Here is a 26261-nt window from a genome sequence, read left to right as displayed (position 1 = left end):
CACACGACACGTTTAGATAACTTCCGCTGCTCTTCTACTCTTACTTTCAAGGCATCAAAGGCTTCGTGTGTAAATCCTGGCTCACCATGGATTGCACTGTACCATGACCTAATTGTTGCCTGGTGCGGAAGTGCCAAATTGAATGTCTTTCTCACATACTCGTACGCCTTCGTGGAGTAGAACTGCAGTGTGAGAGCAAAACTATGTAGGGATGGGGGGTACTGCTCCCTGCTGATCTTCCCATGTTTGTTGTGTATAGTACGTAGCACCAAATCCAACTGCACGCCTGAAAGGGAGCCACGGAGAATGTCGCTGCACTGCTTTGAAACCAGTGACTTTTTCTGGAGGTCTTCAATCACACTTCCTGCAGTTACCACCTTTTTCTTTAGTCTCAAATTCTTCTGGTGGGTATGCTTCACTTTTTTGCTTGCACCTTCTAGTGCCTCAACTGCGACGTTCACCTTCAGTTTTAATGTACGAGGACTTTCCTGCACTACGTATGTATGGTCAGCTGCAAGACTACATGAGGCTTGTGACACTTCTGATGACGGCCCTGGTGTGCCCCAAGATGGTCCTGGCTGTGACGTGCTACCGATGGTATCCTGCTCTACTTTATGTCTAGTGGCAGGGGGCTTTCTTGGTTGTGCATTCTGTGTAACAAAGATGTAACGAAATATGCATTCGTCAATAAGTTCCAAGATGTTATGTTTGAAGAACAAAGACAATAAACAGTTTTAAGTTCAGCAGTTATTTATTGTCATTATGCATTTTGAAGGTACAGGGAATGTGTAAGGAGACAATACTTTTATTTCAAAAATGATGACGTATGGGGGCGCTATGCAAAACTACTGAATCCAATTTGACATTGGAATGAGTAATGACGCGCAAACACCACCCTTTTATTTATCCATATATGCTGATCTCTGTATAGTGGGCTCTCATTAATGTAAGCTCTGATAATTCACACTTGTGGGCAGTTTATTTTGTCTGGTTACTTAAGTGTCCTGCAAAAGGGGATCAAACTACTGTAGCTCAAACAAGTTCAAAATTTTGGGTTGGCAGGCTATGTGTCCAGTGTATTAAAAATTCGAACGGCACTTGTGCTAATTTCACGCTTTTCATTCCTTTATAAGATATGACTACTTTGAAGGAATGGCTACCACAAATCTGCTTCCGTAAAACAAACCTTTCAGTAGGTCGCACTCTGACAGCCTCTGCTGTTGCAAATTTCCAGAATGTGAAATCTTCAAAACTGTGTCATTTTTTAAGATGTTTACATTTTGCAAGCAGTTGAGATGCTGAGAGGACACTCCCATTGCAGCTAAAATGATTACAGAGCGTTTCAGGGGTCCAAAAGGAAACTTGTGGCAGCATAAAGGTAACCAACATTAGATGTAAGCAACGTGGGTCACTAATTTGTACCAGACAAATGTGCTCCCATGACCTAATTCTTCCTTGCGGCCCATGTTTAGATGTGTATGTGTAGTAATCAACACAATGATCACCAGTCCCCTGCTGGTTTGAATTACTGAGAGTCTACTGTACATATGTGGTTCACATCTATGACAGTTAATGCAGAGCAATCACACACTATCCAGAATAGCTTAAAAAATTTTGATGTGATGCATAAGCTTTTACTTTTTGGAGGTGCTGTGGAAAATCAAACTTTGTTGGTACTGCGTCGGTCTTAAGGCACACTGTCTGCCCAGTCCGGTCAAAGCAGTCTTCCTAAAAATGCCTGCTGCAGATCACCGAGGTCTTTGATGGTGTCCAGTCTTTTCTGCACAGGTTCTGCACCCATTTTTTGAGTATGAGAGGGCGGCTATGAGGAAACCTGTATCAAGAGATCACGTCTTATATACTGTCACAAATAACATTGCATGCAACCAATTATTAATGGAGTTATTGCAAGAAGCTGACAACAAAGGTCAGACACAAAAGAGCTAGATGACGCACCCCAGTGACATTATTGCAACGGAGACATTCTTTGTCAGTTCATAATCACAGATGTAATAGCGATAGAGGGACAAAGGACGAGACAAATACAGCACATGCTTCACAAATAAAAGTCTTTGGTTGGCCATACACTGCTGTGTTCGTCTCGTCCTTTGTCCCTTTCGTCGTCTCCTCGCATTGGGGTTTTCTATCGATTTAAAATGGATAACCAACCCGTCCGTGTTTCAACTTTGTTTCAGGATCACAGTTGTCTCACGACGTAAAGCCCCACATCCCTTGCTACGACTTAACACTAAAACAGTAAACAACGCAAACACATAAAGGATGAGACTTTCCTCGCGAAGCTGATTCAAAAAGGTGACTGCCTACTTCCTTGGGTAGAGAACACCGTGTACCGGGCTAGCAATGCACGCAGTTTAGCGCTCGAGTGCCGCACATACACGGATGACAACACTACCACTGTACAGTAACATGTTCCTTGTAACATATTATGACCTCAAACTATCATTGACGACGGGCAAAATACCAGGGCGTTCGCTTGAGCCTCGGAAGAGCCATCTAACAACTTGCACCAAGTGCTGGTTTCGTGCAAAAAAACTGTTCGAAATCGTCAAAGAAATGTACAGAATGAACGTCAATTTATTCCTTAATAACGAATGACTCACCTGTGAAAAGTTGTGCCCTCTCCTTTTCCCGTACGGCTGGTGCAGCCGTAACTACAACAAGCCGGCATGATCGCCCGCGGGAACTGTTGTGGGTACAGTAAGATGGCGGCCGGTTTCTTCACGCTCGCGCTCCCTATCCGCCATCCAGCCTTTTACAATCGAGATCAGTGTATTCGACACATTTCGTCCTCCACTTTTTCCCTCTAGATAGGATATATGAGAGTTGCGTTCTTCCACGTGGTTTTTGGAAGGCGCTTTAGGACAAATGTTTCCATGAAGGAATGTCGCTTTTCAGCTGACGTAAAAAATACCGTAGATGCTGCTGTCATATTTTGCTTTTTTCATTCCTAAACGCCTGCGGCGGCGCCATTATATACCCACTATTCGACACACTTCGTCCTCCACTTTTTCCCTCTAGAACGGATATATGAGAGCTGCGTTATTCCACGTGGTTTTTGGAAGGCGCTTTAGGACAAATGTTTCCATGAAGGAATGTCGCTTTTCAGCTGACGTAAAAAATACCGTAGATGCTGCTGTCATATTTTGCTTTTTTCATTCCTACACGCCTGCGGCGGCGCCACTATATACCCACTATTCGACACATTTCGTCCTCCACTTTTTCCCTCTAGATAGGATATATGAGAGTTGCGTTCTTCCACGTGGTTTTTGGAAGGCGCTTTAGGACAAATGTTTTCATGAAGGAATGTTGCTTTTCAGCTGACGTAAAAAATACCGTAGATGCTGCTGTCATATTTTGCTTTCTTCATTCCTACACGCCTGCGGCGGCGCCACTATATACCCACTATTCGACACATTTCGTCCTCCACTTTTTCCCTCTAGATAGGATATATGAGAGTTGCGTTCTTCCACGTGGCTTTTCGAAGGCGCTTTAGGACAAATGTTTCCATGCAGGATTGTCGCTTTTCAGCTGACGTAAAAAATACCGTAGATGCTGCTGTCGTATTTTGCTTTCTTCATTCCTACACGCCTGCGGCGGCGCCACTATATACCCACTATTCGACACATTTCGTCCTCCACTTTTTCCCTCTAGATAGGATATATGAGAGTTGCGTTCTTCCATGTGGTTTTTGGAAGGCGCTTTAGGACAAATGTTTCTATGCAGGATTGTCGCTTTTCAGCTGACGTAAAAATACTGTAGATGCTGCTGTCATATTTTGCTTTCTTCATTCCTACACGCCTGCGGCGGCGCCACTATATACCCACTATTCGACACATTTCGCCCTCCACTTTTTCCCTCTAGATAGGATATATGAGAGTTGCGTTCTTCCACGTGGTTTTTGGAAGGCGCTTTAGGAATGTTTCCATGAAGGATTGTCGCTTTTCAGCTGACGTAAAAAATACCGTAGATGCTGCTGTCATATTTTGCTTTTTTCATTCCTACACGCCTGCGGCGGCGCCACTATATACCCACTATTCGACACATTTCGTCCTCCACTTTTTCCCTCTAGATAGGATATATGAGAGTTGCGTTCTTCCATGTGGTTTTTGGAAGGCGCTTTAGGACAAATGTTTCTATGCAGGATTGTCGCTTTTCAGCTGACGTAAAAATACTGTAGATGCTGCTGTCATATTTTGCTTTCTTCATTCCTACACGCCTGCGGCGGCGCCACTATATACCCACTATTCGACACATTTCGTCCTCCACTTTTTCCCTCTAGATAGGATATATGAGAGTTGCGTTCTTCCACGTGGTTTTTGGAAGGCGCTTTAGGACAAATGTTTTCATGAAGGAATGTTGCTTTTCAGCTGACGTAAAAAATACCGTAGATGCTGCTGTCATATTTTGCTTTCTTCATTCCTACACGCCTGCGGCGGCGCCACTATATACCCACTATTCGACACATTTCGTCCTCCACTTTTTCCCTCTAGATAGGATATATGAGAGTTGCGTTCTTCCACGTGGTTTTTGGAAGGCGCTTTAGGAATGTTTCCATGAAGGAATGTCGCTTTTCAGCTGACGTAAAAAATACCGTAGATGCTGCTGTCATATTTTGCTTTTTTCATTCCTACACGCCTGCGGCGGCGCCACTATATACCCACTATTCGACACATTTCGTCCTCCACTTTTTCCCTCTAGATAGGATATATGAGAGTTGCGTTCTTCCACGTGGTTTTTGGAAGGCGCTTTAGGACAAATGTTTTCATGAAGGAATGTCGCTTTTCAGCTGACGTAAAAAATACCGTAGATGCTGCTGTCATATTTTGCTTTCTTCATTCCTACACGCCTGCGGCGGCGCCACTATATACCCACTATTCGACACATTTCGTCCTCCACTTTTTCCCTCTAGATAGGATATATGAGAGTTGCGTTCTTCCACGTGGTTTTTGGAAGGCGCTTTAGGAATGTTTCCATGAAGGATTGTCGCTTTTCAGCTGACGTAAAAAATACCGTAGATGCTGCTGTCGTATTTTGCTTTCTTCATTCCTACACGACTGCGGCGGCGCCACTATATACCCGCTATTTGACACATTTCGTCCTCCACTTGTTCCCTTTAGATCGGATATATGAGAGTTGCGTTCTTCCACGTGGTTTTCGGAAGGCGCTTTTGGACAAATGTTTCCATGAAGGATTGTCGCTTCTCAGCTGACGTGAAATATACCGTAGCTGCTGATGTCATATTTTACCTTGTTCATTTCTACATTACTGCGGCGGGGCAACTATACACCCACTATTCGACACATTTCGTCCTCCACTTTTTCCCTCTAGAACGGATATATGAGAGTTGCGTTCTTCTCCACTTCCATCGTTCTTCCACGTGGTGTTTGGAAGGCGCTTTAGGACAAATGTTTCCATGCAGGACTGTCGCTTTTCAGGTGACGTAAAAAATACCGTAGCTGCTGCTGTTATATTTTGCTTTCTTCATTGCTACACGCCTGCGGTGGCGCCACAATAAGCCGACTGTTCGACACATTTCGGCAATGGGAGCTGGTGGGAGCTATCATCTAGGCCATGGGAGCCGGTATATGCAGGGACGCTTTTTATTTTTGAAGATCTGTGTATGGGCCAATACGGGATGAGGGATGTCTCAGCATTTTGCGTCGCCCTCCTTTCTGACAAGTGTCCGCACAGTTCTCTGTGAAGGCGGCCCGAGACGCGTGATGCCCCGAGCAATATGCCGACAGACAGGCAAGCAGATCGCTCGGAAATGCCACACCGCCCCGATCTCCTCCACTTTGAGGTCGTTTTTGTAAATTAACTTCGCACGGTCAGATGAAACATTTGGGTGAAATATTTTGAAGGGGTTGAAGCGCGGGGGTTTCGGACAATGTTATTTTTGTGTTCCTTCAAAGGAGCGATGTGGTGGACATTTAATGTTGCTCGAAAACCTTGTCTCGTTCGTCAAGCTGTCTATCAGGAGCCACCATACTCAATATTTTCGCTGTGCGATGTATTCTCACTGCGGAATCATATTTAGAAATGAGAGAGAGAGAGAGAAAGAACATTGGGAAAAAAGGTAGCCAGGGACGACCGGCACGATCCCCCTCGGGTGACCTCAAAAACGTCACTGTGCATTTTCTTCTTACTGCGCAGCTCACGCGCTGAGCCAGCTTACGTCACGAAAATGGTTAAAAATTGGGCTGTTCGGTACAGCATACTTTAAAAGCGATAAAACCCCCGTGCCGGGGAACAAGTCAACAGACGACACAACACACAGGCCTGTGTGTTGTGTCGTCTGTTGTCTGTTGACTGTGTGTCTGGACAGGCTGTGTGTCTGTTGACTTGTTCCCCGGCACGGGGGTTTTATCGCTTTTAAATTACGTCACGAGTCACGTGCCAGGAGAAGAGGCGGTGTCACGACGTACCCTCCTCCTTCCCTCATTCTCCGATACGCTTTTTCCTAAAGGTATGGTGAGCTAGAAATACGGGCGTGCCAATGGGCAAGTTTTTCAAGTACCCAAAAATGAAGGATGCTCCAGGGACGCTGAAGTCCGCGATAGGGCCGCGCTCTGGCGGATTTTCCTAAGTCACGTGATGTTCCACTACAGTTTGCCCAAGAGCGCTGGTGTGCGAATGTCAGGGCTTGGGATGCGATACGGACAAACAAGGACACGAGTCACTCGTTATCAGTTGTCTTGTTGCAGGTATCACCGCGGCTGGCCTTCACTGCTTTTTTATTTGTTTGCTTTTGAACGTCCTCGATAAACTTGCTCCGGAATTGCCCCGAAACCACAGTGGTGCGTGGTGCTCTACACTGGCGGTGCCCTGGGCGGAGGCATTATCGAACATGAAACTGCACTGCACTGGTTGATCTGATGGATACTAGCATGCGCCACCTAGAGATCTGTGCTCGTTGTGGCTAGTAGGCTGCGTGACCCGTAGCGAGAGGCACCTGGCGAGCGGCACCGATCGAATGCCATGCTGACGATGGCTGTCTGTTGCTACTTGCCCGGCTACACCTGGCTACTTGCCGCTTCCGCCTTCCTCCTGCTTCCTGCAATCGCGATGCTTCTTGGGATTGCACTCTGGCGCTCGGCCGATTTTCTCGGTGTGGGTTCGGGGCAACTCAGTGCTGCACTGAATGGGTGCATTCCTTTAATCGAGGACGTTCAGTGCGCACCAGTGCAGTTTATCGAGGATGGCAAGCCGCACCAGGTCGCACCGGTGCGCACCGGTGCAGTTTATCGAGGACGCTATGAGGCAGCCCGACGAAACAGGAAACTCTATACAGCAATCTATTCTATCAAGCATTAACGACAGTACCATATGACGACAGTGGCATGTCTTGCGACTTATGACTTACGGCACGACAGACAGGTTTCATACGAAACGCCGCAAAACTGTGGCAAAGATTCTCAGCAGGTGAAGATAGGCGAATCGATGATACTTTCGAGTCGCTCGTATAGTATCACAAATTGACGAACAAAATCTGTTGTGGCCCTTAGTACACTGCGAAACCACAACAGGAACCATTCTGCTGTCTATTGATCTCACTCTATGTTAGAAATGTTAGAAATATTTTCACCAGTGGAATATTATTCCACGAGAATCCCTTCATTTTACGTCTGTCGAAGCAAGAAGTAGACGAGATAGCGTTTTTTTTTCCTTATTTATTTTCTTGTCCACCGAAGTTGGGAATCAAAGCATATACACGCCCACGCGCTTTACTGATAAGGTGACGAACGAACATCTACAGCATGGGATGTGTTATCACATCGAGACGTTCAGGTGTGTGCCATTAGGCACACCCGTCTGCCGTTGTTACGTGACGACTTCGACGTACGGTCCCCTAATTGACAACCATAAATGCAAGCAGAAGGAACAGTTGCCGCTGAAAAAAGCTTCGACATCAAAAATGTTTTATTGCTTACACGGAGACACAGGCGGAGACTTAGTTTTCCTTTGTAGTTCGTGGCGAACCGCATGGTTCGCTGCGAGCGACGACTCCATCTATCCTTCATTTGAGGGACCCCCCTTCCCCATGCATTGGATAGGCCGATTGGCACACCCGTGTTTCTAGCCCACCATACTAAAGGTATGTTCCGACATATAGCGACTTGCTATATAGCGCTACAAAATAGCGCAATATCTTCGTCCTCGCAGTACTCAAAGACGCTAAAAATTAGCGCTTGCCGCAATAGAGCTCGTGTTAACTTTTTCAGCGCTAATGTTAGCACTACATTCATGTTGACCAATGAGGAGCCGCTTCAGCGATGACGTCGCGGAAGTCCTGGAGTTGTTTTGCTTCCGCACTTCACGGCACGGCGACCGAATTCGAACCGTCGAGCCTGTCATCCAAAATGCCTGCTAGTTTTTCGTGTAGTCAGTTGATCAAACTGGTACGTCCGCACGCTGTCGCACTCCGGAGACGCTATGATGTGACAGACAGGAAACGGCTACCGAACCTCCGCTAAATTTTAGCACTATTCGCTGCGAAATCGACCTATATAGGGGGCGAAACTGTCGCCCTTCTAGTGTGGATAACACGTGGGCCGATGTTCGGAATTGGTAACTCTTTTTCCGTAATTCTAGTATATATTCACCGGAAGATTACTGGTACGATACTGTCCGGTTCTCCAATGCTCCACTTACTGCAGTAAACGCAGAATACACGAATAAAAGCAGACGACGCGTCCACATCACGACCTACTAGATTATAACGACCATGTCACAATCAGCAAACCCTATGAGGTGAATGTCCGCACGATCCGCCAGGGGCGCTACTGACGCGCCCTGGCAGACTGGCGCACGATTGGACGATGGAAATTTGAATTCTGAACTCGCAGAAGCGTATGTACGACAACCGTAGCAGACGACAGCGATAGCTCCTATGAAAACGCGTAGAATGATGATAATAATCAACCTCAGAATTAAACATCTGTGGAAGTCCACAGCTTGTACAGAAATACTAAGGTAAGCTGAAGTACAAAGTATTGTAGAAGTTGAGGAAGAAATAACAAGGACGATCAGAAGCGCCACCGCTGCCTTTCAAAAATGCGGCGCATGGGAGGGGTACGCCTGACATGGTCGTTATAATCTAGTAGGTCGTGGTCCACATAATGGTAGTTCATCGTTTCTCCGCAGCGTGCCGACACTGCTCAATCTCGGAGCGAATAGCGTCGTTTTACAAGTGTGAACCGTCCGATAACAGTGAGCGCAGTTTTTGCGTGATCTTTTGCGCGATCTTTTTACATATCGCGCGGCTATATGTCGGAACAGGCCTTAATGGTTTAGAATCCTTGAAAAATGTGGCGGGACAGAGGCCGCGCGCGGAGCGCCGCAGGGTAACCTGCGCTCGCCGCTCTGTTCGCGGGAGGTCATTTTACTCGTTGCCGAACAACCAAAACAGAACAAACACAAAATGTTAGAGTCAGTTTAGCGTGGTTGACGGTACAAGAAAGGGCAACTATGCTACTTTCAAGAGCGTGACCGTAAACGACCGCCTTGGAACTTGCCCACCCATACGGATTCCGTTTACGGATAACGGATACCATACGGATACCGGTTACGGATTCCATACGGATACGTTTTATCACCGTGAAACAACTGTGAGCATGAGCTGCGATTACCCAATTTGTTGTCTTTTCGCGTGTGTCGGATTTCTAGAAACAATATCTTGATAAGACTGCGAGAAAAGAAGAAAAACACCCTTGCCTGGGGGACATGACACCGACAGATATCGCGAGGACAAAAACAGCACGGGACATGTTATTTACATAGCCTTCGTCGAGAGTGTCTTATCAAGTGATGTCGCCTCAAGCCGCGGCTGCAAAAGAGAAAGTACAAGAGGGTATGGGTATGTTACTACCTCTATATGGAGACACGTGTGATAGCCGACACTCAGTAGTGAGCGGACATGGCTGTTCCTGTCCGGATCCACCGTGGTGAGTTGAGCTCTTTCGTTTCACTCCGGTATTCTTTCTTCGTTGTGTGTGTATTCCTGTATAACCAACAGAGCAAGGACGTTGCCGTTAGTGTCAGAGCTTTACACCTATATGTAGCATTTTCTGTTATTTATCCGGCTACTGTCTTATTTTCATCGTGAGTATCCCTAGTTCCCGTGCGATTCCAAATCCATATGCCGTGAAGTCCTGATTAAAAGCGCCAAAACGGGACGACGACGACACACGCAGAACGCTACTGTCAACAGTTTATTCACCAAAACAACCGTGGTTATATAGAGAGGTAACTTCCCAAGCAGCACACAATATTGGACCCATATGGCTGGGCATTGGCGATATAGGTCCAATATGGGACTCGTTTTGCCAGGATTTCCCCTGTATTGGCTCAAACTTGGCAATATGAGCCCCATATTGCCAGGCGTGAACCAATATGGGGAAAATGTCGGCAATATGGGCCCCATATTGCCCGTGCACACACCACATTGACCGAAAATGCAGAAAATGGTACGTACCTGTTGCACCAAATGCACAAGCAGCACGGCAATATTGGACGTTGACGCGTGAGTTGCCCAACTCAATACGTCATAACATCCAACAACTTCCCGCAGATGATGCCCATCGTTCGAAACAGTTAACGTATGTTGCAATCCCACTGTAACATGCGGTGCATCTCAACAACTGAAATTTCCACTTGCTGGAAACAGCCGCCATCTTGCTGCGCGATTAGTGATGTGTCGGTCGTGAATGATTCGTTCAGACTGAACGACTCAGTCGTGTGAACTGAATGAACTCATTCACCAACGACCAAAAGATTCGTTCACCAGTTCAGTTCAGTGACGCCCTTCGTCTCTCTGGTCGTCGCTTGTTGCACAATCTCTGCAATCTGCCGTCCCGCTACTCACGACGGCGCTGCAATCTATGTTGTCCGCTGCGAACCTTAGCTGCGGAATGTGAATCGCCCTCGGCGCATGCGAAGGAGTGCCAGCCCTGCGGAGAAGAAGCGAGGAGGAGAACGAACTGAATGGAATGACCGATTGAATGATCTGCTTGCCACAATGTTCACTCGGTCAGTGAATGAGGTGCTCCGAACCGCCTCGACAGCGCGGCAGAAATGCGCCTCTACTTCCGCCTCCTAATCACGACGTCGCGTCGGGCGTGGCAAAGTGAGAGCTGGCCCTTAAAGGGACTATGAAACGATTTTTTTCTTCGTTTCGTTCGAAAGAAGACATTTTTCTGAGTCTAGAACCGAAATTTTACTTTCGTCGCGCGAGCGGATTTCTCGGGAGCGAATTTAAACGGAGCGGCGAAGGGAGGACAGCTGGCGTCGCGCCGTGACGAGCTGCCGAGCGGAGACACAACGGGTAACTTGACGCGACCAGGGGAATGAACGTGTAGTATATTTCTATTGTCGGGAAAAACTCACGTGACCTCTGACGTCGGGCCAATCGTTGGGCCTCGGTAGAGAAGTTTTTTTGCTTTCTTTTATTTTGTCTCCCTGGGTGACGGGTGACGTAAAGCGACGCTACCGAGGCGTTCTTTTTCCCTTTCCCCTCTGTTCTCTCCCCCGCTTTGGCGGTTCTGCATTTTCGTTCGCATCCAGTGAAATAAATAAAACGCGGAAACGTTGGCTCCTTCTGTTGCACAAGGTGCTTTATTTTTCGGGATTGGTATTTCCAAATCATACATATGCAGACTTCTGCATCTGCGCGAAACACAAACTTCACATGAACATTGTTTCTGAAGTTCGAGTAATATATGCCGAAGCAACTTCGCCTTCACTGTTAGCTGATATGTCTCACGTGGAAGATTTCACAGTAGATCAGTAAATTCACTGCACAGGCACACACATTCACAAATCCAGCATGACAGAAAACATGTCCATATTCCTTTGCTGCTTGTGTAGTGTCACATGTCAAGGCTGACCCGTCACAAAGGAACCTGTGCTGCTGCTAAACCAAAAGATGATGTTCCAACCACTCAGAGTGGCATATCCATTCTATTGCGTCCATGCAGATGCTTTTCTGAAGCAGATATGAGTTGAGCAGTACCTAGTTGATACCTGAGTAAGAAAGGCCAGAACAGGGATCAGAAAACGTGAAAACTAAAAATTCTACCGGCCGAAATGTTGCGTATATGCCACAGGTGCGGTGCTATGCTATGTTACTCTAAGCGGCAGAATGGAATAGGAACTGACTTACCTGCCATCGAGTGGAAAAACACAGATGCTTCTTGAATCGTTGTCGCGCCAAGCAAGCGAAGCAGTCCTGCCTTCCACTTATCTATCACTGAATTTACTTGCAGAAGTATCCAAGAGGATTCGACTTTTGCAGAGCCGGTATCGACGGGCACTAAAAACCATCCAAAGCGGCACCGGCAAAGATGCTTTGCGTGCGTCCCTGCTGCACCATATATTTCGAAACTTTACGGCGACCTGCTCCGGCCGATCCGGCACCCCAGACACGGCGGTGCCGGCTTTCCCGCGCCACGAAAAGGTTATAATTTCAAACCGACCAATGAGCGCTCGCATACCAGAGGAGCGGCCGCAGGAGCCAATGGGATGCTCTCGGTAGAGAACTCGTGCTTCGACGTAAAAATTTTGACGTTTCATGACGTTTGATGACGCGAAAGGCTCGCAGCGCCTCACTTTAGTCCGCAAAGGAACTCGCGAGTTTCATCCCCTTGACGCGACCACGGCCGGCTCAGCAACACGTCATCGTGACGTGTTGCCGAGCCGAGGAATCCCGCCAGGAGCATGCGCCGTAGGATCCCGCGTATGCGTTCATCGGGAGTGGAAATCTCCATGACAGCAGCTTTCGCGCGATCGGCAGATTTCGGCAGTGGCGGCAGCCACAGCGCGAGCTCGCGGCATTACTTGCCATTGTGCAACACCGGTGACGTAACGGGGAACCGAAGAGCGGTCCGTACAGTTACACCATCGGCAGGGAAATATGCGCGGGAGAGGAGGAACGCGGAAGAGACATTTCCAGCGCGCGCTCCTCGCAGAGTGGAGCGATTTCGTCCGGAAAAATTTGTGGCATATTAGTTTCTCTGCGGGAAGAACAGTTTCCATCGAAAAAAAGTATGAGGGTTCGGGAAATTTCATAGTGGCTGGTCACAGTCCGACGTAATCTTCGCCCATCGCCGCCCGCGCCGATATCCAGCCTCTTCACCACGCCACGCCACGCTTCCTCATCCTACCGGGATCATAGTCGGACGGGATTCGGCACAGCGCAACCAGAGATATCTTCGGGAAAATTTTCACATTTCATAGTGGGAAAGCAGTCATATCTGGGAACTGTACCCGCGTGCTGGAACACACACCGACAGAAGACAATCCGTGTTCCCAGCTTATGTTTGTACTATACTGTAACACGGTTGTTGGTACCCCTAAACATGAACACGGAATTGAAGAAGAATTGGAATTGGAAATGAAAGAAAAATATGGAGATGTTAGTACCAACCCAGTCAGGACTGGCTACTCGAAAACGCGTTTGTGGATGGAAAAGTAGAGCAAGAAAAAAGAGAAAAACAAACAAACAGGAAAGAGGTAGAGTGAAGAAGAAAGTCACACGGTCTTCCCAGCTATTCTCCATCTTTTTTTTTTAAATCATAGTTCATCCGTCGTGCATTATATATGCACGCATGTTCCTTAACAGCTTCGACCAAAAGCGACGCCATGTTGGAACATTCCAGTCCACCGGAGCCAGTGGCATAGCCACGGGGGGGGGGGGGGGGGGGGGGGCTCGAGCCCCCCTACCTGCCACGGGCCGACCTATGCTATATGGGCGGGGAGGGGGGGGGCAATGTGACGATCGCGAAAGTTCTTGCAGTTCCTGGCGTCTATCTACATTTTTAAATTATTTTCAAAGTATGAGCCTTTCAAAGTACTTCCATTCCGGAATCTGGTGACACGGCCTTATGACAGCCTAAACGTAATCGCATTGTGAACGTTCAAATCAATTATGCCAGAGTTGCATCTCCTATCTTGCGGTATGCGGAAGTCATCCCCATATCATCGTCATCATGTATTTCTCTCCCTCTCTTGCGGTATGCCCAAGTATGTGTGTGGTGGCGCACCCACACTCTAAGAAAAAAAGGAGTACTTTTAATCCTTTTGGGGACTAAATGCATTGCCACAAAAAATGGTCCCTTTCGGGAGTAAATGCACGGGAGTAAATGAATGTCACAGGGCGGAGACTGCATTTCACGCGCTGTTGTAAGAGTCTCAGGTACATAATTGGTGTGCGTGCATGAAAATACTTTGAAGCAAACCGTCGACAGTGTTATATTGAGTGATATAAAATCTTGCGCCATACTAGGGCACAATATGCGAAGAAAGATGCGCTAACTGTTTCTTACTCTGTGTGGCTGGAAAATTGCTACGTTGTCTGAGTTATACAGCCTTATGTCGTTGAAATTAACCAAGGGCACATATTTACCTAGACTGTTGCGTTCAGGAGTCCATTCGCGAAGTTTAGTGACAATTTGCAGTCCTGGGGAGTAAATGTCGGGACTAAATGTCGTGTTAGGGGACTAAAATGGGGAGTAATTGCAGACTAGGGGAGTAGAAGCTGCAATTACTCCCCGTTTCACTCCTTTTTTTCTTAGAGTGCAGTATCAGCGGGAGGGGGATTGGAACTGGGGCTGGCATTCGTATCGAGCCCTCCCTACCTTGGAGGTGTGGCTACGCCACTGACCGGAGCCCACGCCGTGCACAGCTCGCTGGCCACCGCCAGATGTAGAGCATTGTCTATATTCCCCCGACGGCGGCTGAAGTATCGCGCGTTGCCGCCTAGCCGCGCTTCGACGAGTGTCGTCGGACTATGAACTCACCGGCGGCGGCTCGCGATGCTCGGCGGTGCGCTGCGCGTCGTTACGCCCCGCTCCGTCGGACTCTAAACCGGACTTAAACCAGTTTTTAGGCTCTCCGACCTGCGATCTGGAGCGCGAGGGTGTATCAAGAGCGGCGCGCCGCGGAAAAGGAGTGACATAGTTCAGTAAAAAGGATCCCGCTTACTACGCTCTGGGGCCGCTACTTAACGCGCCCAACGGTTTTTCAAATAAAGCCGACCTCAAGCACTCAGTGCTAGGCGTATATCAGCGGCTGATACATGTGGTTGTACTCATCCACAAGGTGAAATCGCCAATCTTGCATTTTGCTCGACTAAACCACAACAACAGTTCTGTTTGATGATGGGGATTGCGGAATTTCATTGCCAGGGGCATTGCTGGAGACGGGTTGTCTTCTTGTGTTCTCCAAGTCCTTTGCAGATTATTTGCAATTTGTAAGACACTTAAAATTGCTATTCGTGTCTCTCTTTTTTTCATTTTTTGCACTCTGACGTTTTATTCAAGCATTCATAATACATCTCCAAGTTTTGGTGTGTTGGTGTTGATGTTGAAAATACTAGGGAGCGGTTGAATTCGTCACACAACAAATTCGGCTAGTCCCATAAACAGACCCCCCCCCCCCCATGAAAAATAAATATAAAAGAGAACACCCCCACTTTCGCGATAACTATCGGCCAAGGGGCAAAATCCAAAATCACCGGTTCGCTTAGTGAATTACCGCACAGTGAATTACATGGCCCCAATAGACTGACTCCAACGCGCACCTCTGAAGAAATGTCACAAGGGCTGACAAGGCAGTTTTCTCCTCTTTTCTCTCTCTTTTTTCTTTCTTTCATTCAAGTTTTCTTTTCTCTGCATGCACCCGTATTTAGGCTCGAGCCTCTTCGCGAGCCATCTTCATCGAGCAACATGATCGCTGTATTTTTGTCGACGCATGGTCATCTGAATGCTGCCTCTGGAGATTTCGCCCAACAAGCCAACACAAACGTCAAATTTTAAAGGTAAGCATCACTGAAGATTCGTGAAAACGGGGTGTTTTAAAAATGCACACCACGTTTCTCTGATCGATCGAAACATTCCGCTAGCGCAATCCAACACGCGCGAAAATATTTTCTTTTTGGAGCCGAACACCTACAAGAACGGACCTGCCATTCAAGACAGACTTTGCTCGACTTTCTTTCGCGTATGCCAGCGTACGTTACCATTACATTCCTACCCTCAAATTGCAAAAGTAGGGGGCTATCTGAGGAGTGTGCCTACACTCTTAAAAATGAACTTCACCTCATAGCACGCTCCTAGCCAACAGACTTGTGCGTAACGCGTTACTAGTAATTGCGTTACTTGTAATCAATTACCTTTTTGAGTAATTTTTCGAGTAATCAGTTACTCTACTGTCAAAGTAATTTTTCGAGTAATCAATTACTTTTCTGAGTAATCGATTACTCAGTAATTGATTACTTTTCCGGCAGATATTAGCTTATCTTTTAGATGTTCTGCCCCAAGTCAAGCCCCTGGTGCCATCAGCCTTCGTTGGGCTGTTCTACTATAGCAGGCGGAGGTCATTGTAATAACGCTCTGGAATTTCAGAGTCTCTCTCCCTAATCTCTTCCTACACCAGTGTGATGGTACCTGAAGCTTTGGAGGTTTAGTGAGTCATGGGGAAGTTCCATGCAATGCTCTTCCTCAATCGGGTCAACGTCTTCCTGGGCGTACAGATCTCCTTGTCCTACGTGTTTTTGTTTGTCTTGTTATTTCAGCTGTTCCGCTGTTGAACCTTTTTTTTTTTTTCTGAGGCACACAAAGACGGTTATAATTTGCGTGAATGCAGAGTAACGACCGAAGTAACGCATTACTTTTCTACTCGTTACTCAATTACATTTGAAATCGAGTAATTGGTAATGGTAATCAATTACTTTTTCCACAGAAGTAACGGTAACGGTAATCAATTACTTTTTTCGAGTAACGGGCACAAGTCTGCTAGCCAACCATTGTCTCGAATGATATCGTTATCTGCCCTGATTTGTTGAAATCACGGGGCGTACGCGTTTTCTGTGACAATTATGAACAGCGTAAGTGTCACAGAAATGGCGTACGCCCCCCGTTTTTAACAAATCGGGGCAGATAACGATATCATTCGAGATACTGGTTGGCTAGGAGCGTGCTATGAGGTGAAGTTCATTTTTAAGAGTGTAGGTTTATTGGCGTAGCCAAAAGATATTTTTGGGAGTGGTTTTGGTGAGGCTTCGCTTCCTTCTCCCAAATACACTACCAAAGGTTCTGATTTGGGATGTTTCAACCAGACTTGTGCCCGTTACTCCAAAAAAGTAATTTATTACCGTTGCCGTTACTCTTGTAGTAAAAGCAATTGATTACCGTTACAAATTACTCGATTCAAAATGCAATTGAGTGTCGATTGTAAAATTAACGCGTTACTCGGGCCGTTACTTTGAGTTAGTGCAAAAATATCCGCCCCTGTGCGCTTCGAGGTGGAAAAAAAAATACAACTCGCAAATGATTGGGACAGCTGAAATAGCGCGAAAGACTCGCGTGTGAGAAGTAGCAATAATATTTTCTCCGCTTACTACAGTAGAATAGCCCAACAAAGACACAAGAAATTTGTCACAGATCAGTGTTATTTTGGGTCAGGCGCTATTTCAAAAGTACAGTCGGACCTCGTTTTATGAACCCTCGATATACGAATTCCCTCAACTTACGAACGGCTCCACAGGGAACCAAACTTTTTCCGTGTATTTTGACCTCGTTTTACGAACCCTCGATATCCGAACTATGAACGGATTATTAGGGAACGGACCCAAAGTAGCCAAGCCATTCTGACCTCGATATACGAACGGGCGTTATGAACGTACAGAGGACCAGGCCAATGGACCGGAGGATAATGAAAGTTCCTCAGTACATGCTGCCAAGGTCAAACATACAATGTCCCAACGTCGCTACGTTCCACAAACATGATTCACCATTTCCTGAAAGAATAATTCGGGAGTTTACAGCCGAACGGTTGTGAGTTTGGACCAGGTCTCCGAGATGGAAACATCTTGCCGTTCCAAGAGAAGGCGTTCAGTCCTGACAGCCGGTGACAAGCGTAATATTTGCCGTTGGAAACAGTCTCATCCGCGCGCGATACGGTACTTTGAGGACCGGGTGGTGAGTCAAGTATCAGACTTCTGTCGTCTCTTCTAAACAGGATAGACCCCGCAGAAAGTATGGTGCAAAGCACAATTACACAGTATTTTCAAAAATAAAACTTATTCAAATTAATTTCCCGTGTTTTTGTGAGGTATTTGTGCACTGCACTCACCGGACCTCGATTTACCAATACCTCGATTTACGAACGATTTTTTGAGAAACGAAGGGTGTTCGTAAAGCGAGGTTTGACTGTAATTGATTACTCAAAATTGTAATCGAATTACTTGAAAAATTACTGGTTCAAAAATGTAATGATTACTCGAAAAAAATACTCAAGAACGAACTGATTACAAGTAACGCAATAACTTGTAACACGTTACGTACAAGTCTGGTTTTCGACCAGGGAGTTCGTCTCGTTTGTTCATTGTTTGTTCATTGTTGCTCCTGTTGTTGTTGCGAAACGGAACGTTGGTAACACCTCTTAATATCATTAAGATGCCAAACAAGATACACTGTCATTAATATCTCAAACAATGCTGGTACGTTGCTACTCACTCTCTATTGTAGCTCGTCCTGTTATTTCCCGTTGTTTACCCTCTCTTTGAGTCGGCTTCACCTGCGTACTCGCTGTCCTCCATTCAAGCAATGCATCCACCTGGTTTTGTTAGAACCGCATGTGCACATTTTTCAATGCGTGACTACGTAAGGGCTGTGTGTGTGTGTAAGAGTTCGTGCACTTTTTGAATTAAACAGGAAGAACGTTCACATCTCGAAGCTGTAGACTAAGATTAACACGTGTGAACAGATGAGTGCTATTCATCCCGTGTTGCTGCCCCAGAGAAAAAAAAAAAAGAAGAAGAAAAGATTTCGTCATGGCAAGACCGACCATCATTGCGTGAAGGTTAGCGAATCAGCTGTGCACCAACTATGCCATGTTTTCTACAACGGACCCATTATGGCCACTCATTGAAGAAACACAAGCAGCTAATCACTACGTGTACGTTGAAGTCTAGTTTAGGAATGCACATTAAGTGAAACTTCCTGTTTATTTGTGGTTAACACGCACCTGTCGTCAAAACCTGCAGATTTTGACGAAGTTATCACAATGATAACTCTGTCTTTCAAACTCATATGTGTCATTAAACCTGATATGATTAATATTTATCTGTTCTCGTTTGGTAGTGCTACTCTGGGTGATTAGTATACAGGGTGTTCAAAATTAAGCTTTCACGAGTGCTACGCAAACACAGCGATTACAGGAAACCGGATGATAACTTTACGCTACTTGTGTAAGAAGCAGGTGCTGCTAATTATGTAGCATCTGTTTCTTTCTCAAAGAACAGAAAAATAGCACCAGTTTTACTTTTGTTCGCCTATTTATAAAGTGCGAGTGAAAGCTTAATTTTGAACACCCTATATATGGTTCGGTCAGGAAAAGGGGAAGGGAATACAACGCAAATGCGAACGCACCATATCTAATTATGCACTGCTTATTATTCATGCTGCTGACGTCAATATCTGACGTCATTTATTTACAAAAGTGGTAGTCCGCGCAAAGGATGGATGGCGCTGACGGTCTGTATCACGGCGTCATCTGAAGGCGCTGGGACCTATGGGAGTTTCGCTACCTGTCTATATACAGGGTGTTCCAGAAAACGTGTCATTGAATTATAATAAAAAAACTAGGCCACCTGGAATCATGCGGTTAACGGCATTTGTTCTTATTAGGATTTTGCCACCTCCTCATGTGATTGTCATGTATTGTAAGTTTAATTATGTAAATATTTGCAAACTCAACTCGGAAATTTGCCAAGTGAAGGTCACTTTTTTACCTCACCAATATGAAGAGCGAGCAGAATTCACTCAAATTCATGGCAATTGACAGTGATACCCATGAGCTATCCCATCGAAAAAAATAGCGGAACATCATGCTTTTCCGAGCACCAGACCATAACGCGCGATGAGTTTTTGAGCGCAATCACTCGCAGTCCAACGAAAGGAGGTTCCAAAGCCAGCCCACAGAGTGATAGTAGAAAAAGAAGCAGTTCCTAAAATTGGGAGAGGGCAAGCATTATCCCAACGAAAGTCGGACGTGATAAGCCATGCCTGTGTTATCTCTTTCTGCGATGCCGCGGTGGGCTGGGTTTCCAACCTCCTTTCGTCGGACCGACGAAGATTGCGCTGAAAAATTCACTTTGCGCTATCCTGTGGGAGATGCGTACACTCTTAAAAATGAACTTCACCTCATAGCACGCTCCTAGCCAAACATCATCTCGAATGATATCGTTATCTGCCCTGATTTGTTGAAAACGGGAGGCGTACGCCTTTTTTGTGACACTTATGCTGCTCATAATTGTCACAGAAAAGGCGTACGCCTCCCGTTTTCAACAAATCAGGGCAGATAACGATATCATTCGAGATGATGTTTGGCTAGGAGCGTGCTATGAGGTGAAGTTCATTTTTAAGAGTGTAGAGCATGCTATTCGGCTATTTTTTTCGATGAAATAGCTCCTGAATATCCCTGCCAATTATCATTAATTTGACTAAATTAGACACGCTCTTCACATTGGTGGGGTAAAAAAGTTACCTTTACTTGGCAAATTTCAGACTTAAGCTCGCAAAAATTTACATAATTAAACTTAGGTTACGTGACATTCACATCAGGAGGTGGCAAAACCAGAGTAAGAGCAAATGCCGTTGACCGCATGACTCTTGGTGGTGTAGTTTTTTTTATTATAATTCAATGACACGTTTTCTGGGACACCCTGTATACCCTGGAGAAGCTTTGTAGCTGGTGCTCAGTTTCGTGGTTAGATATGTTTTTTTTTTTGTTCTTTGAAACGCCCACCTCATCATCATCCAATGTATGTGTGTGTGTGTGTTCTTTCACTTTTCTCCAACTTCTCGTGCCCGTTACTACGCAGTGTTGCTATCACTAGAGTCACTAAATAAGCTACGCTTCAGAGTAGCGACACTGAGCCGCCATGTTGTTTCGGATGACCTCCAGCCCCACCTCTATTTTGGCAGTAGAAATAGATGAAGGTGAAGTTCAGCAGTAGAAGAAGACGACACTTCGAAGAGCGCTAAATAGATGGCGCTGGAGGTCATCCGAAACAACATGGCGGCTCAGTGTCGCTACTCTGAAGCGTAGCTTATTTAGTGACTCTAGCTATCACGGCGCACCGCGAGAAGGGAGTCTCTTCGCCTCCAGGTATGTCCTCCTCTCTCAGCCCAAATTTTTCCGCTCGTCACGTGGGTTACGCGTCACTCTGTAAAGTCGAGTTCCTTGCGTCGTCTTCCTCTGTCAGCCTATGCAGTTTTTTCAGAAGGTGTGTCCCGGAATCATGGGCATGGTTGCATTTTGAGATCTCCCGCGTAACGTTACACCGTGCCTGCTTCATTTGACTCTCACTTCGTTGCAGGAGGCACTTCGTCGCAAGCATGGATGCGTCCTTTCAAACTAGTATGCAGGGAGAGGAGTCACCACGATGGGAGCTCATACGAAGAGAAATGCACCAGGCAATAGAGGAAAGAAACGACCTTCAAGTGCGACGCTGCCTTGAGACGGCACCACACCTGAAGAAATGGCTGCACCCCGATAGCAACGAATCGGCCATGCACAGAGCAGTGAAGAATAACGCTTTCTACATTTATGGATTGCTTCTTTCGCACGCGTGCATGTTCGGAAGTAAACGAGAGAAGAGATGCTTTGATGATCTGAATCCGCTTCAGCGATCAGAGCTTCAACGACAACGGTTCTTCGTTACGAAATACGAGGGCTCTTACGTAGAATACCTGAAAAACAGAACAGATTGTCAAACGAAGCATGTCGACTTCGAAACAAGTGTGGACCTCATGTATGACGCACTCGACAACATTGAGTTGATCCGACCTATTCTGCAAGTGGCCGCGACAGCGCATAATTTAAGGATCCGCCTCGACTTAGACAGGGACGACGTCCAGCCCATGGTGGGATGTAGTGGAACGAGCGTTCTTGGAATAACAGACTATGACAAAGAAGAAATTTTCGTCGCAGCCAAGATGGAAGAATCAACCGACGCGACTCTCGAAGAAAGCTCCGAAGCGCTGGGAACACTAGCGCACGAGCTTTGTCACATTGCACTTCACCTGGTGTACAGGAACACGGGAAAGCCCTACTGTTCCCCTGACCTCGACAGGAAACAGTGCTACGAAAATGTCCTTGAACGCATTGAAAGAAAAGGAAACTTAGACGAAAAAATTAGGCTCGCGTTCGATTACGCCACTGAGCAGGAGCTCATCGTACGGGTGCCGCACATCCTTGCTCAGCATGGCAGTCCCGGAGAAGGACACGCCATCCTGGAAGGTCAGGCACCGGAGCTCCTCAAATTCTACAAAGAACTTGTCCTACCAGATATGAACAAATACATTAAGAACGCCTGTCCCGGGTCGGCTAAAGACGCAGAAAACATTAAGAACCAAAATACGAAACTCCAAAAAGCAGATAAGGTAGATAAGCTCGGAGTAAACTTCGATAAACCAAAGAGACACCAGGACTTCAAGGATGTCCCACTTCTCATTCTCACGGGTCCAGAACTGTCGCTGCTCGAGATACTCGCAAACGACGCCGTCAAGTCTACGGGAAAGCCATATCTATTCTTTGAAGCCTCTCAGTGGGACTTCGAGCTTCAATGCGTGTTGATAGAAAACAAATGCAGCTTTGTGATTCTAACTTGCGACGATAGAAGAAAAACTTCCAAGGCACTCAGTCTTCTCAGCCAGGTTTGTGACGTGACGGGCACAAGAGTCCTCCTAATTGTCTCTGACGTAGACAGAGACTTCTACGTGACAGAAGCACAACGGGACGCCTTCTTTGAGAAGAAACATCACGTTGCCGATGTCCCCGAAGCTAGTTTCAGCAACATCTCACGAGTGTGCATTGACCAAGTACGAAAAGGAACCTGCATACAGTTTCAAGGCCGAGATCATAGAGTACCCTTGGAAGCCATTATAGATTTAGGTACCTTTGCAGATTTGCTGAGCACAGCAACATTCCTAAAACTATGCGAATCGAAGCTGATCGAAATTGGGTCGTCGGTTCCTAAACTGGAACGGTACGCAAGTGCTTACTATATGGACCGAAGACTGGAGAGGAAGGTTGAAGTCGACGTCGCCAGGATTAGTTTAGATTCTAAAGACGAGGCCTTCGCCTTTTATGAATGTTCTCGAGCTACGGTTTCCACTTTTGTTGCAAGGGGTGTAAAAGTGTACGACATGAAGGATTTGAATGGCTTTGAAAAGTTCGTGGTTCTTGAAAACAGGGACGCTTACGAACTCCTCACAAACAGAATGCATTTTCGTGGGAAAACTGTTCACCTGTTAAAATATGACAGGCTTCGAAATTCTTTCGTGTGGATCTGTTCAAATGGCTCGTTAAGTCACCTTCCGTGGGTGGGAGCAGAGAGCTACCGTGAGGATTACCTGGTGGAGTCACAAGAGAAGGTAGTCGTCATTTGTGGTGAACCCGGAATCGGAAAGAGTGCATTGGCCTGCCACATTCTGAGAGCCATAGAGAAAGAGAAAGAGAACAGCTGGGTGTTCTATATCGACCTTGCTCAAAACATCCTATGCGTTGAATCAAAAAGCAATGTAGAAGACGTCCAGCAGTTGGCCCTCCTGTTCGGCGTAAGAGCCCAAGGACTGGAGTTGGCTTTTTTTCAGCACAGTCTGCACCATGGAAGACCCTTTGAGGTAGTCGTCATTTTCGACGGTTTCGACGAGATCGACGGAGACGATCGCCGGTACGTACTCCAGCTTGTACAGCACCTACGTTCTATGCGAATCGCAAAAATATTTCTTCTGAGCCGCAATGTGTTTAGGACCTCGATTGAAGACTCCGTTCGGACAGTGTCGTTAGAGCTGCTTCCATTTTCGCTCAAGGAGCTTCCGGAGTTTTTAAAACGATTCTGGAAGGAAAACGGCGCAAATAACATTGACGACGAAAGACTAGACACGATCGCTACGCAGACGATCAATAAATATGGGGCGATGATGGGGAAGAGTATGAAGCCTTTGGACAATCCACTTCTAATTCGGATAGTCGGTGAACTGGAGACAGATCACCTCCTCGGTCGAGAGCCGATAGGAGGCATGCAGAGTTCTGAAGAGAACAGAACCAAATTCGATATTTACAAGAAGTTCGTGGACTACAAGCAAGATATACAGGTCAAGGAGAAAATGAACTTGGACCCTGGAGCCAGTACGCGAGATTTAGTACATAGACTAAAGCAGGCAAAGAAAGAATCCCAGCGGAAGTTGAGCCTCCTAGCGGCAGGTGCCATTTTTAGAACTAAGTGGCAAGATAAGATTGTAACACCGGATGAGCAAGAGGACATGGAGCCAGATGGGGAGCTCATGAAAGAAGCGGCTGAGAGCCTCCTCGGAGACGGTCTGTTAGATGGAGTTCGAAACGGTGTTCCTGTTTTCACCCACACGACCTTCGCCGAATTTTTCGCAGCACAGTTTCTGTTCAACAAGGTAAAGCGAGCTAAGAGTCTTGCCCTAAGAGCCACAGTTTTAGAGATGTATTTAGCGACCGAGCTTCAAGGAGTTATGTTTTTCCTCGACAGTTTCGCAGCATCCTCCTCACCCTCCCATGCTTCCCTTATCGGTGCAAGTACATCCTCAAACCCCACACACTTCACAGAACAGGACATGCACCACTTGGACGAATTTAGTCGAACACCACTGCACTTGGCTGCGTTACACGTAGAGCCAGATGTACTGAAGGCCCTACCAGTGAATTGTGCGGTGAGAGCCAAAGACATTTTTGGTATGACACCCTTGATGTACGCGGATAAGCTCCAAGCGTGGGACAGACTGGATGTATTCTGCTGTCGGTACCCAGATGACAACGTCGTATGGGCTGCAGAAATTCCCACTGCAGTGAAAAATCTTACGGGAGAAACGGTCCTTCGTAAGTCTGCACTGTTTAAAGCGCTGCAGGGTAACCTTTGCTCCCTGATGGGCGTGCTCCTCCGGAACTTTTGCAGGAATCGCGGTGAACGTGGTGACAGAACAGGTCTCGTAGACGTGGATACTATCAGAGATAACTCCGGCGGGACCCTCCTATTCCATGCAAACTCGTCCGGCACCCTGCAGCTTCTCCTCTCTTATTGCGACCCAAGAGTTTTTGATGTGTTCGGCAAAACAGCACTACATCACGTACTTTCAGACGCACTTTTTGCAGAAAGTACAATAGCGTGCGAGAGGGGGACGTCTGCCTTCGAGGCAGTCGAGCTTCCTTTTCTTCACCTGCCAGTGGACGTCTATGACGATGTGGGGAGGACACCCCTGTTCTTGAGTATATGCAGACAACCGAAAATCGACCTAGTAAGGCTGCTACTTCTCAGATCACGGACGAATATTAAAGATAGAGCTGGTCGTACGCCACTGGAACTAGCGCTCGAATACGGTGAGCCTGAGGCCATCAGAATGCTGCTTCCCCATTCGTGCCTGCACAACCTCGAAATTGGCGCAGATACGCCTCCGCCTCGGCACCATTGGTGGATCTACGAGGAGGTGTTGATGTTATCGCGCTATGGCAGACATTTTAGTGACATATATGCCAGCTTCTATTATTCGCCGGAAAAGGTGCGCAGAGTAGTGCACGACGCAAAGAAAAAAGACACTTATCACGCGGCTTTTCAAGCGCTCTTTCCGTATTTAAGCATCAGTGATGGAAGCAAATATATTGAGAAACCCAGCTATCCGGATCGGCATAGCGAGATAAAACGCATAGAAAGCGGCCTGGCGCGCATTGCACGCGTTATCCTTGGGTCGGGGAACATTGCACCCCTTTCGGAGCCTCCGGCTGTGATGAAACAGTTAGTACTGCTCTTCGACGTGTCACCTACTAGTTGTTCTGGACGCACTTCCCTACACTAGAGTGCTAGGGGAGATTCCTAGGAGGAAGAATTTGTTGCTTTCAAAGGTCGACGCTAAAGTGGAAGGGGAGAAGACAGCTCTTCCGGTGGCTAGGGAACGTCGTGGGGAGGTGCATCGAGTGACATGGATGCTTGGTCGGACGTTGAATAATGAACGAAGCAAAAAAAGAAACATACAATTCGCAATTGTTACTATTTTATGGACGGGGTGCCAAGGAATAAACACTTTTACATAGTTCACGTGCTTCTTGGTGCCTGTCGATGTTTTGATTGCAGGTGAGCGCGGGTTGAAGAACACCCAAGGTTAGCCGCGGATGCAGCTTTGTGACTGGCGGGAAAGAGCGAGTGTCGTTGCTAG

The 26261-nt window shown here is 46.7% G+C and overlaps 1 protein-coding gene and 1 long non-coding RNA gene across 2 annotated transcripts; one reads left to right on the top strand and one right to left on the bottom strand.

The window, feature by feature from the left end:
• Positions 1 to 738: 738 nt before the first annotated feature.
• On the bottom strand, positions 739 to 11066 carry LOC135368116 (uncharacterized). Its single transcript, XR_010414678.1, has 3 exons — positions 10496 to 11066; positions 9890 to 10021; positions 739 to 1834 (listed from the first exon to the last, which is right to left on the bottom strand). It is a non-coding gene; the product is annotated as an uncharacterized LOC135368116 (long non-coding RNA).
• LOC135368115 (uncharacterized) lies at positions 9833 to 26147 on the top strand. The gene is made up of 3 exons (XM_064601202.1): positions 9833 to 9965; positions 15707 to 15835; positions 21401 to 26147. The coding sequence occupies exon 3, from the start codon at positions 21420 to 21422 to the stop codon at positions 25902 to 25904; it is 4485 nt and encodes a 1494-aa protein (XP_064457272.1). The 5' UTR covers positions 9833 to 9965; positions 15707 to 15835; positions 21401 to 21419; the 3' UTR covers positions 25905 to 26147.
• Positions 26148 to 26261: the final 114 nt, after the last annotated feature.

Source organism: Ornithodoros turicata, chromosome 9 (assembly GCF_037126465.1).
Source record: "Ornithodoros turicata isolate Travis chromosome 9, ASM3712646v1, whole genome shotgun sequence".
NCBI classification, from domain to species: Eukaryota; Metazoa; Arthropoda; class Arachnida; order Ixodida; family Argasidae; genus Ornithodoros; species Ornithodoros turicata.
This window is presented reverse-complemented; position numbering and strand designations above follow the sequence as displayed.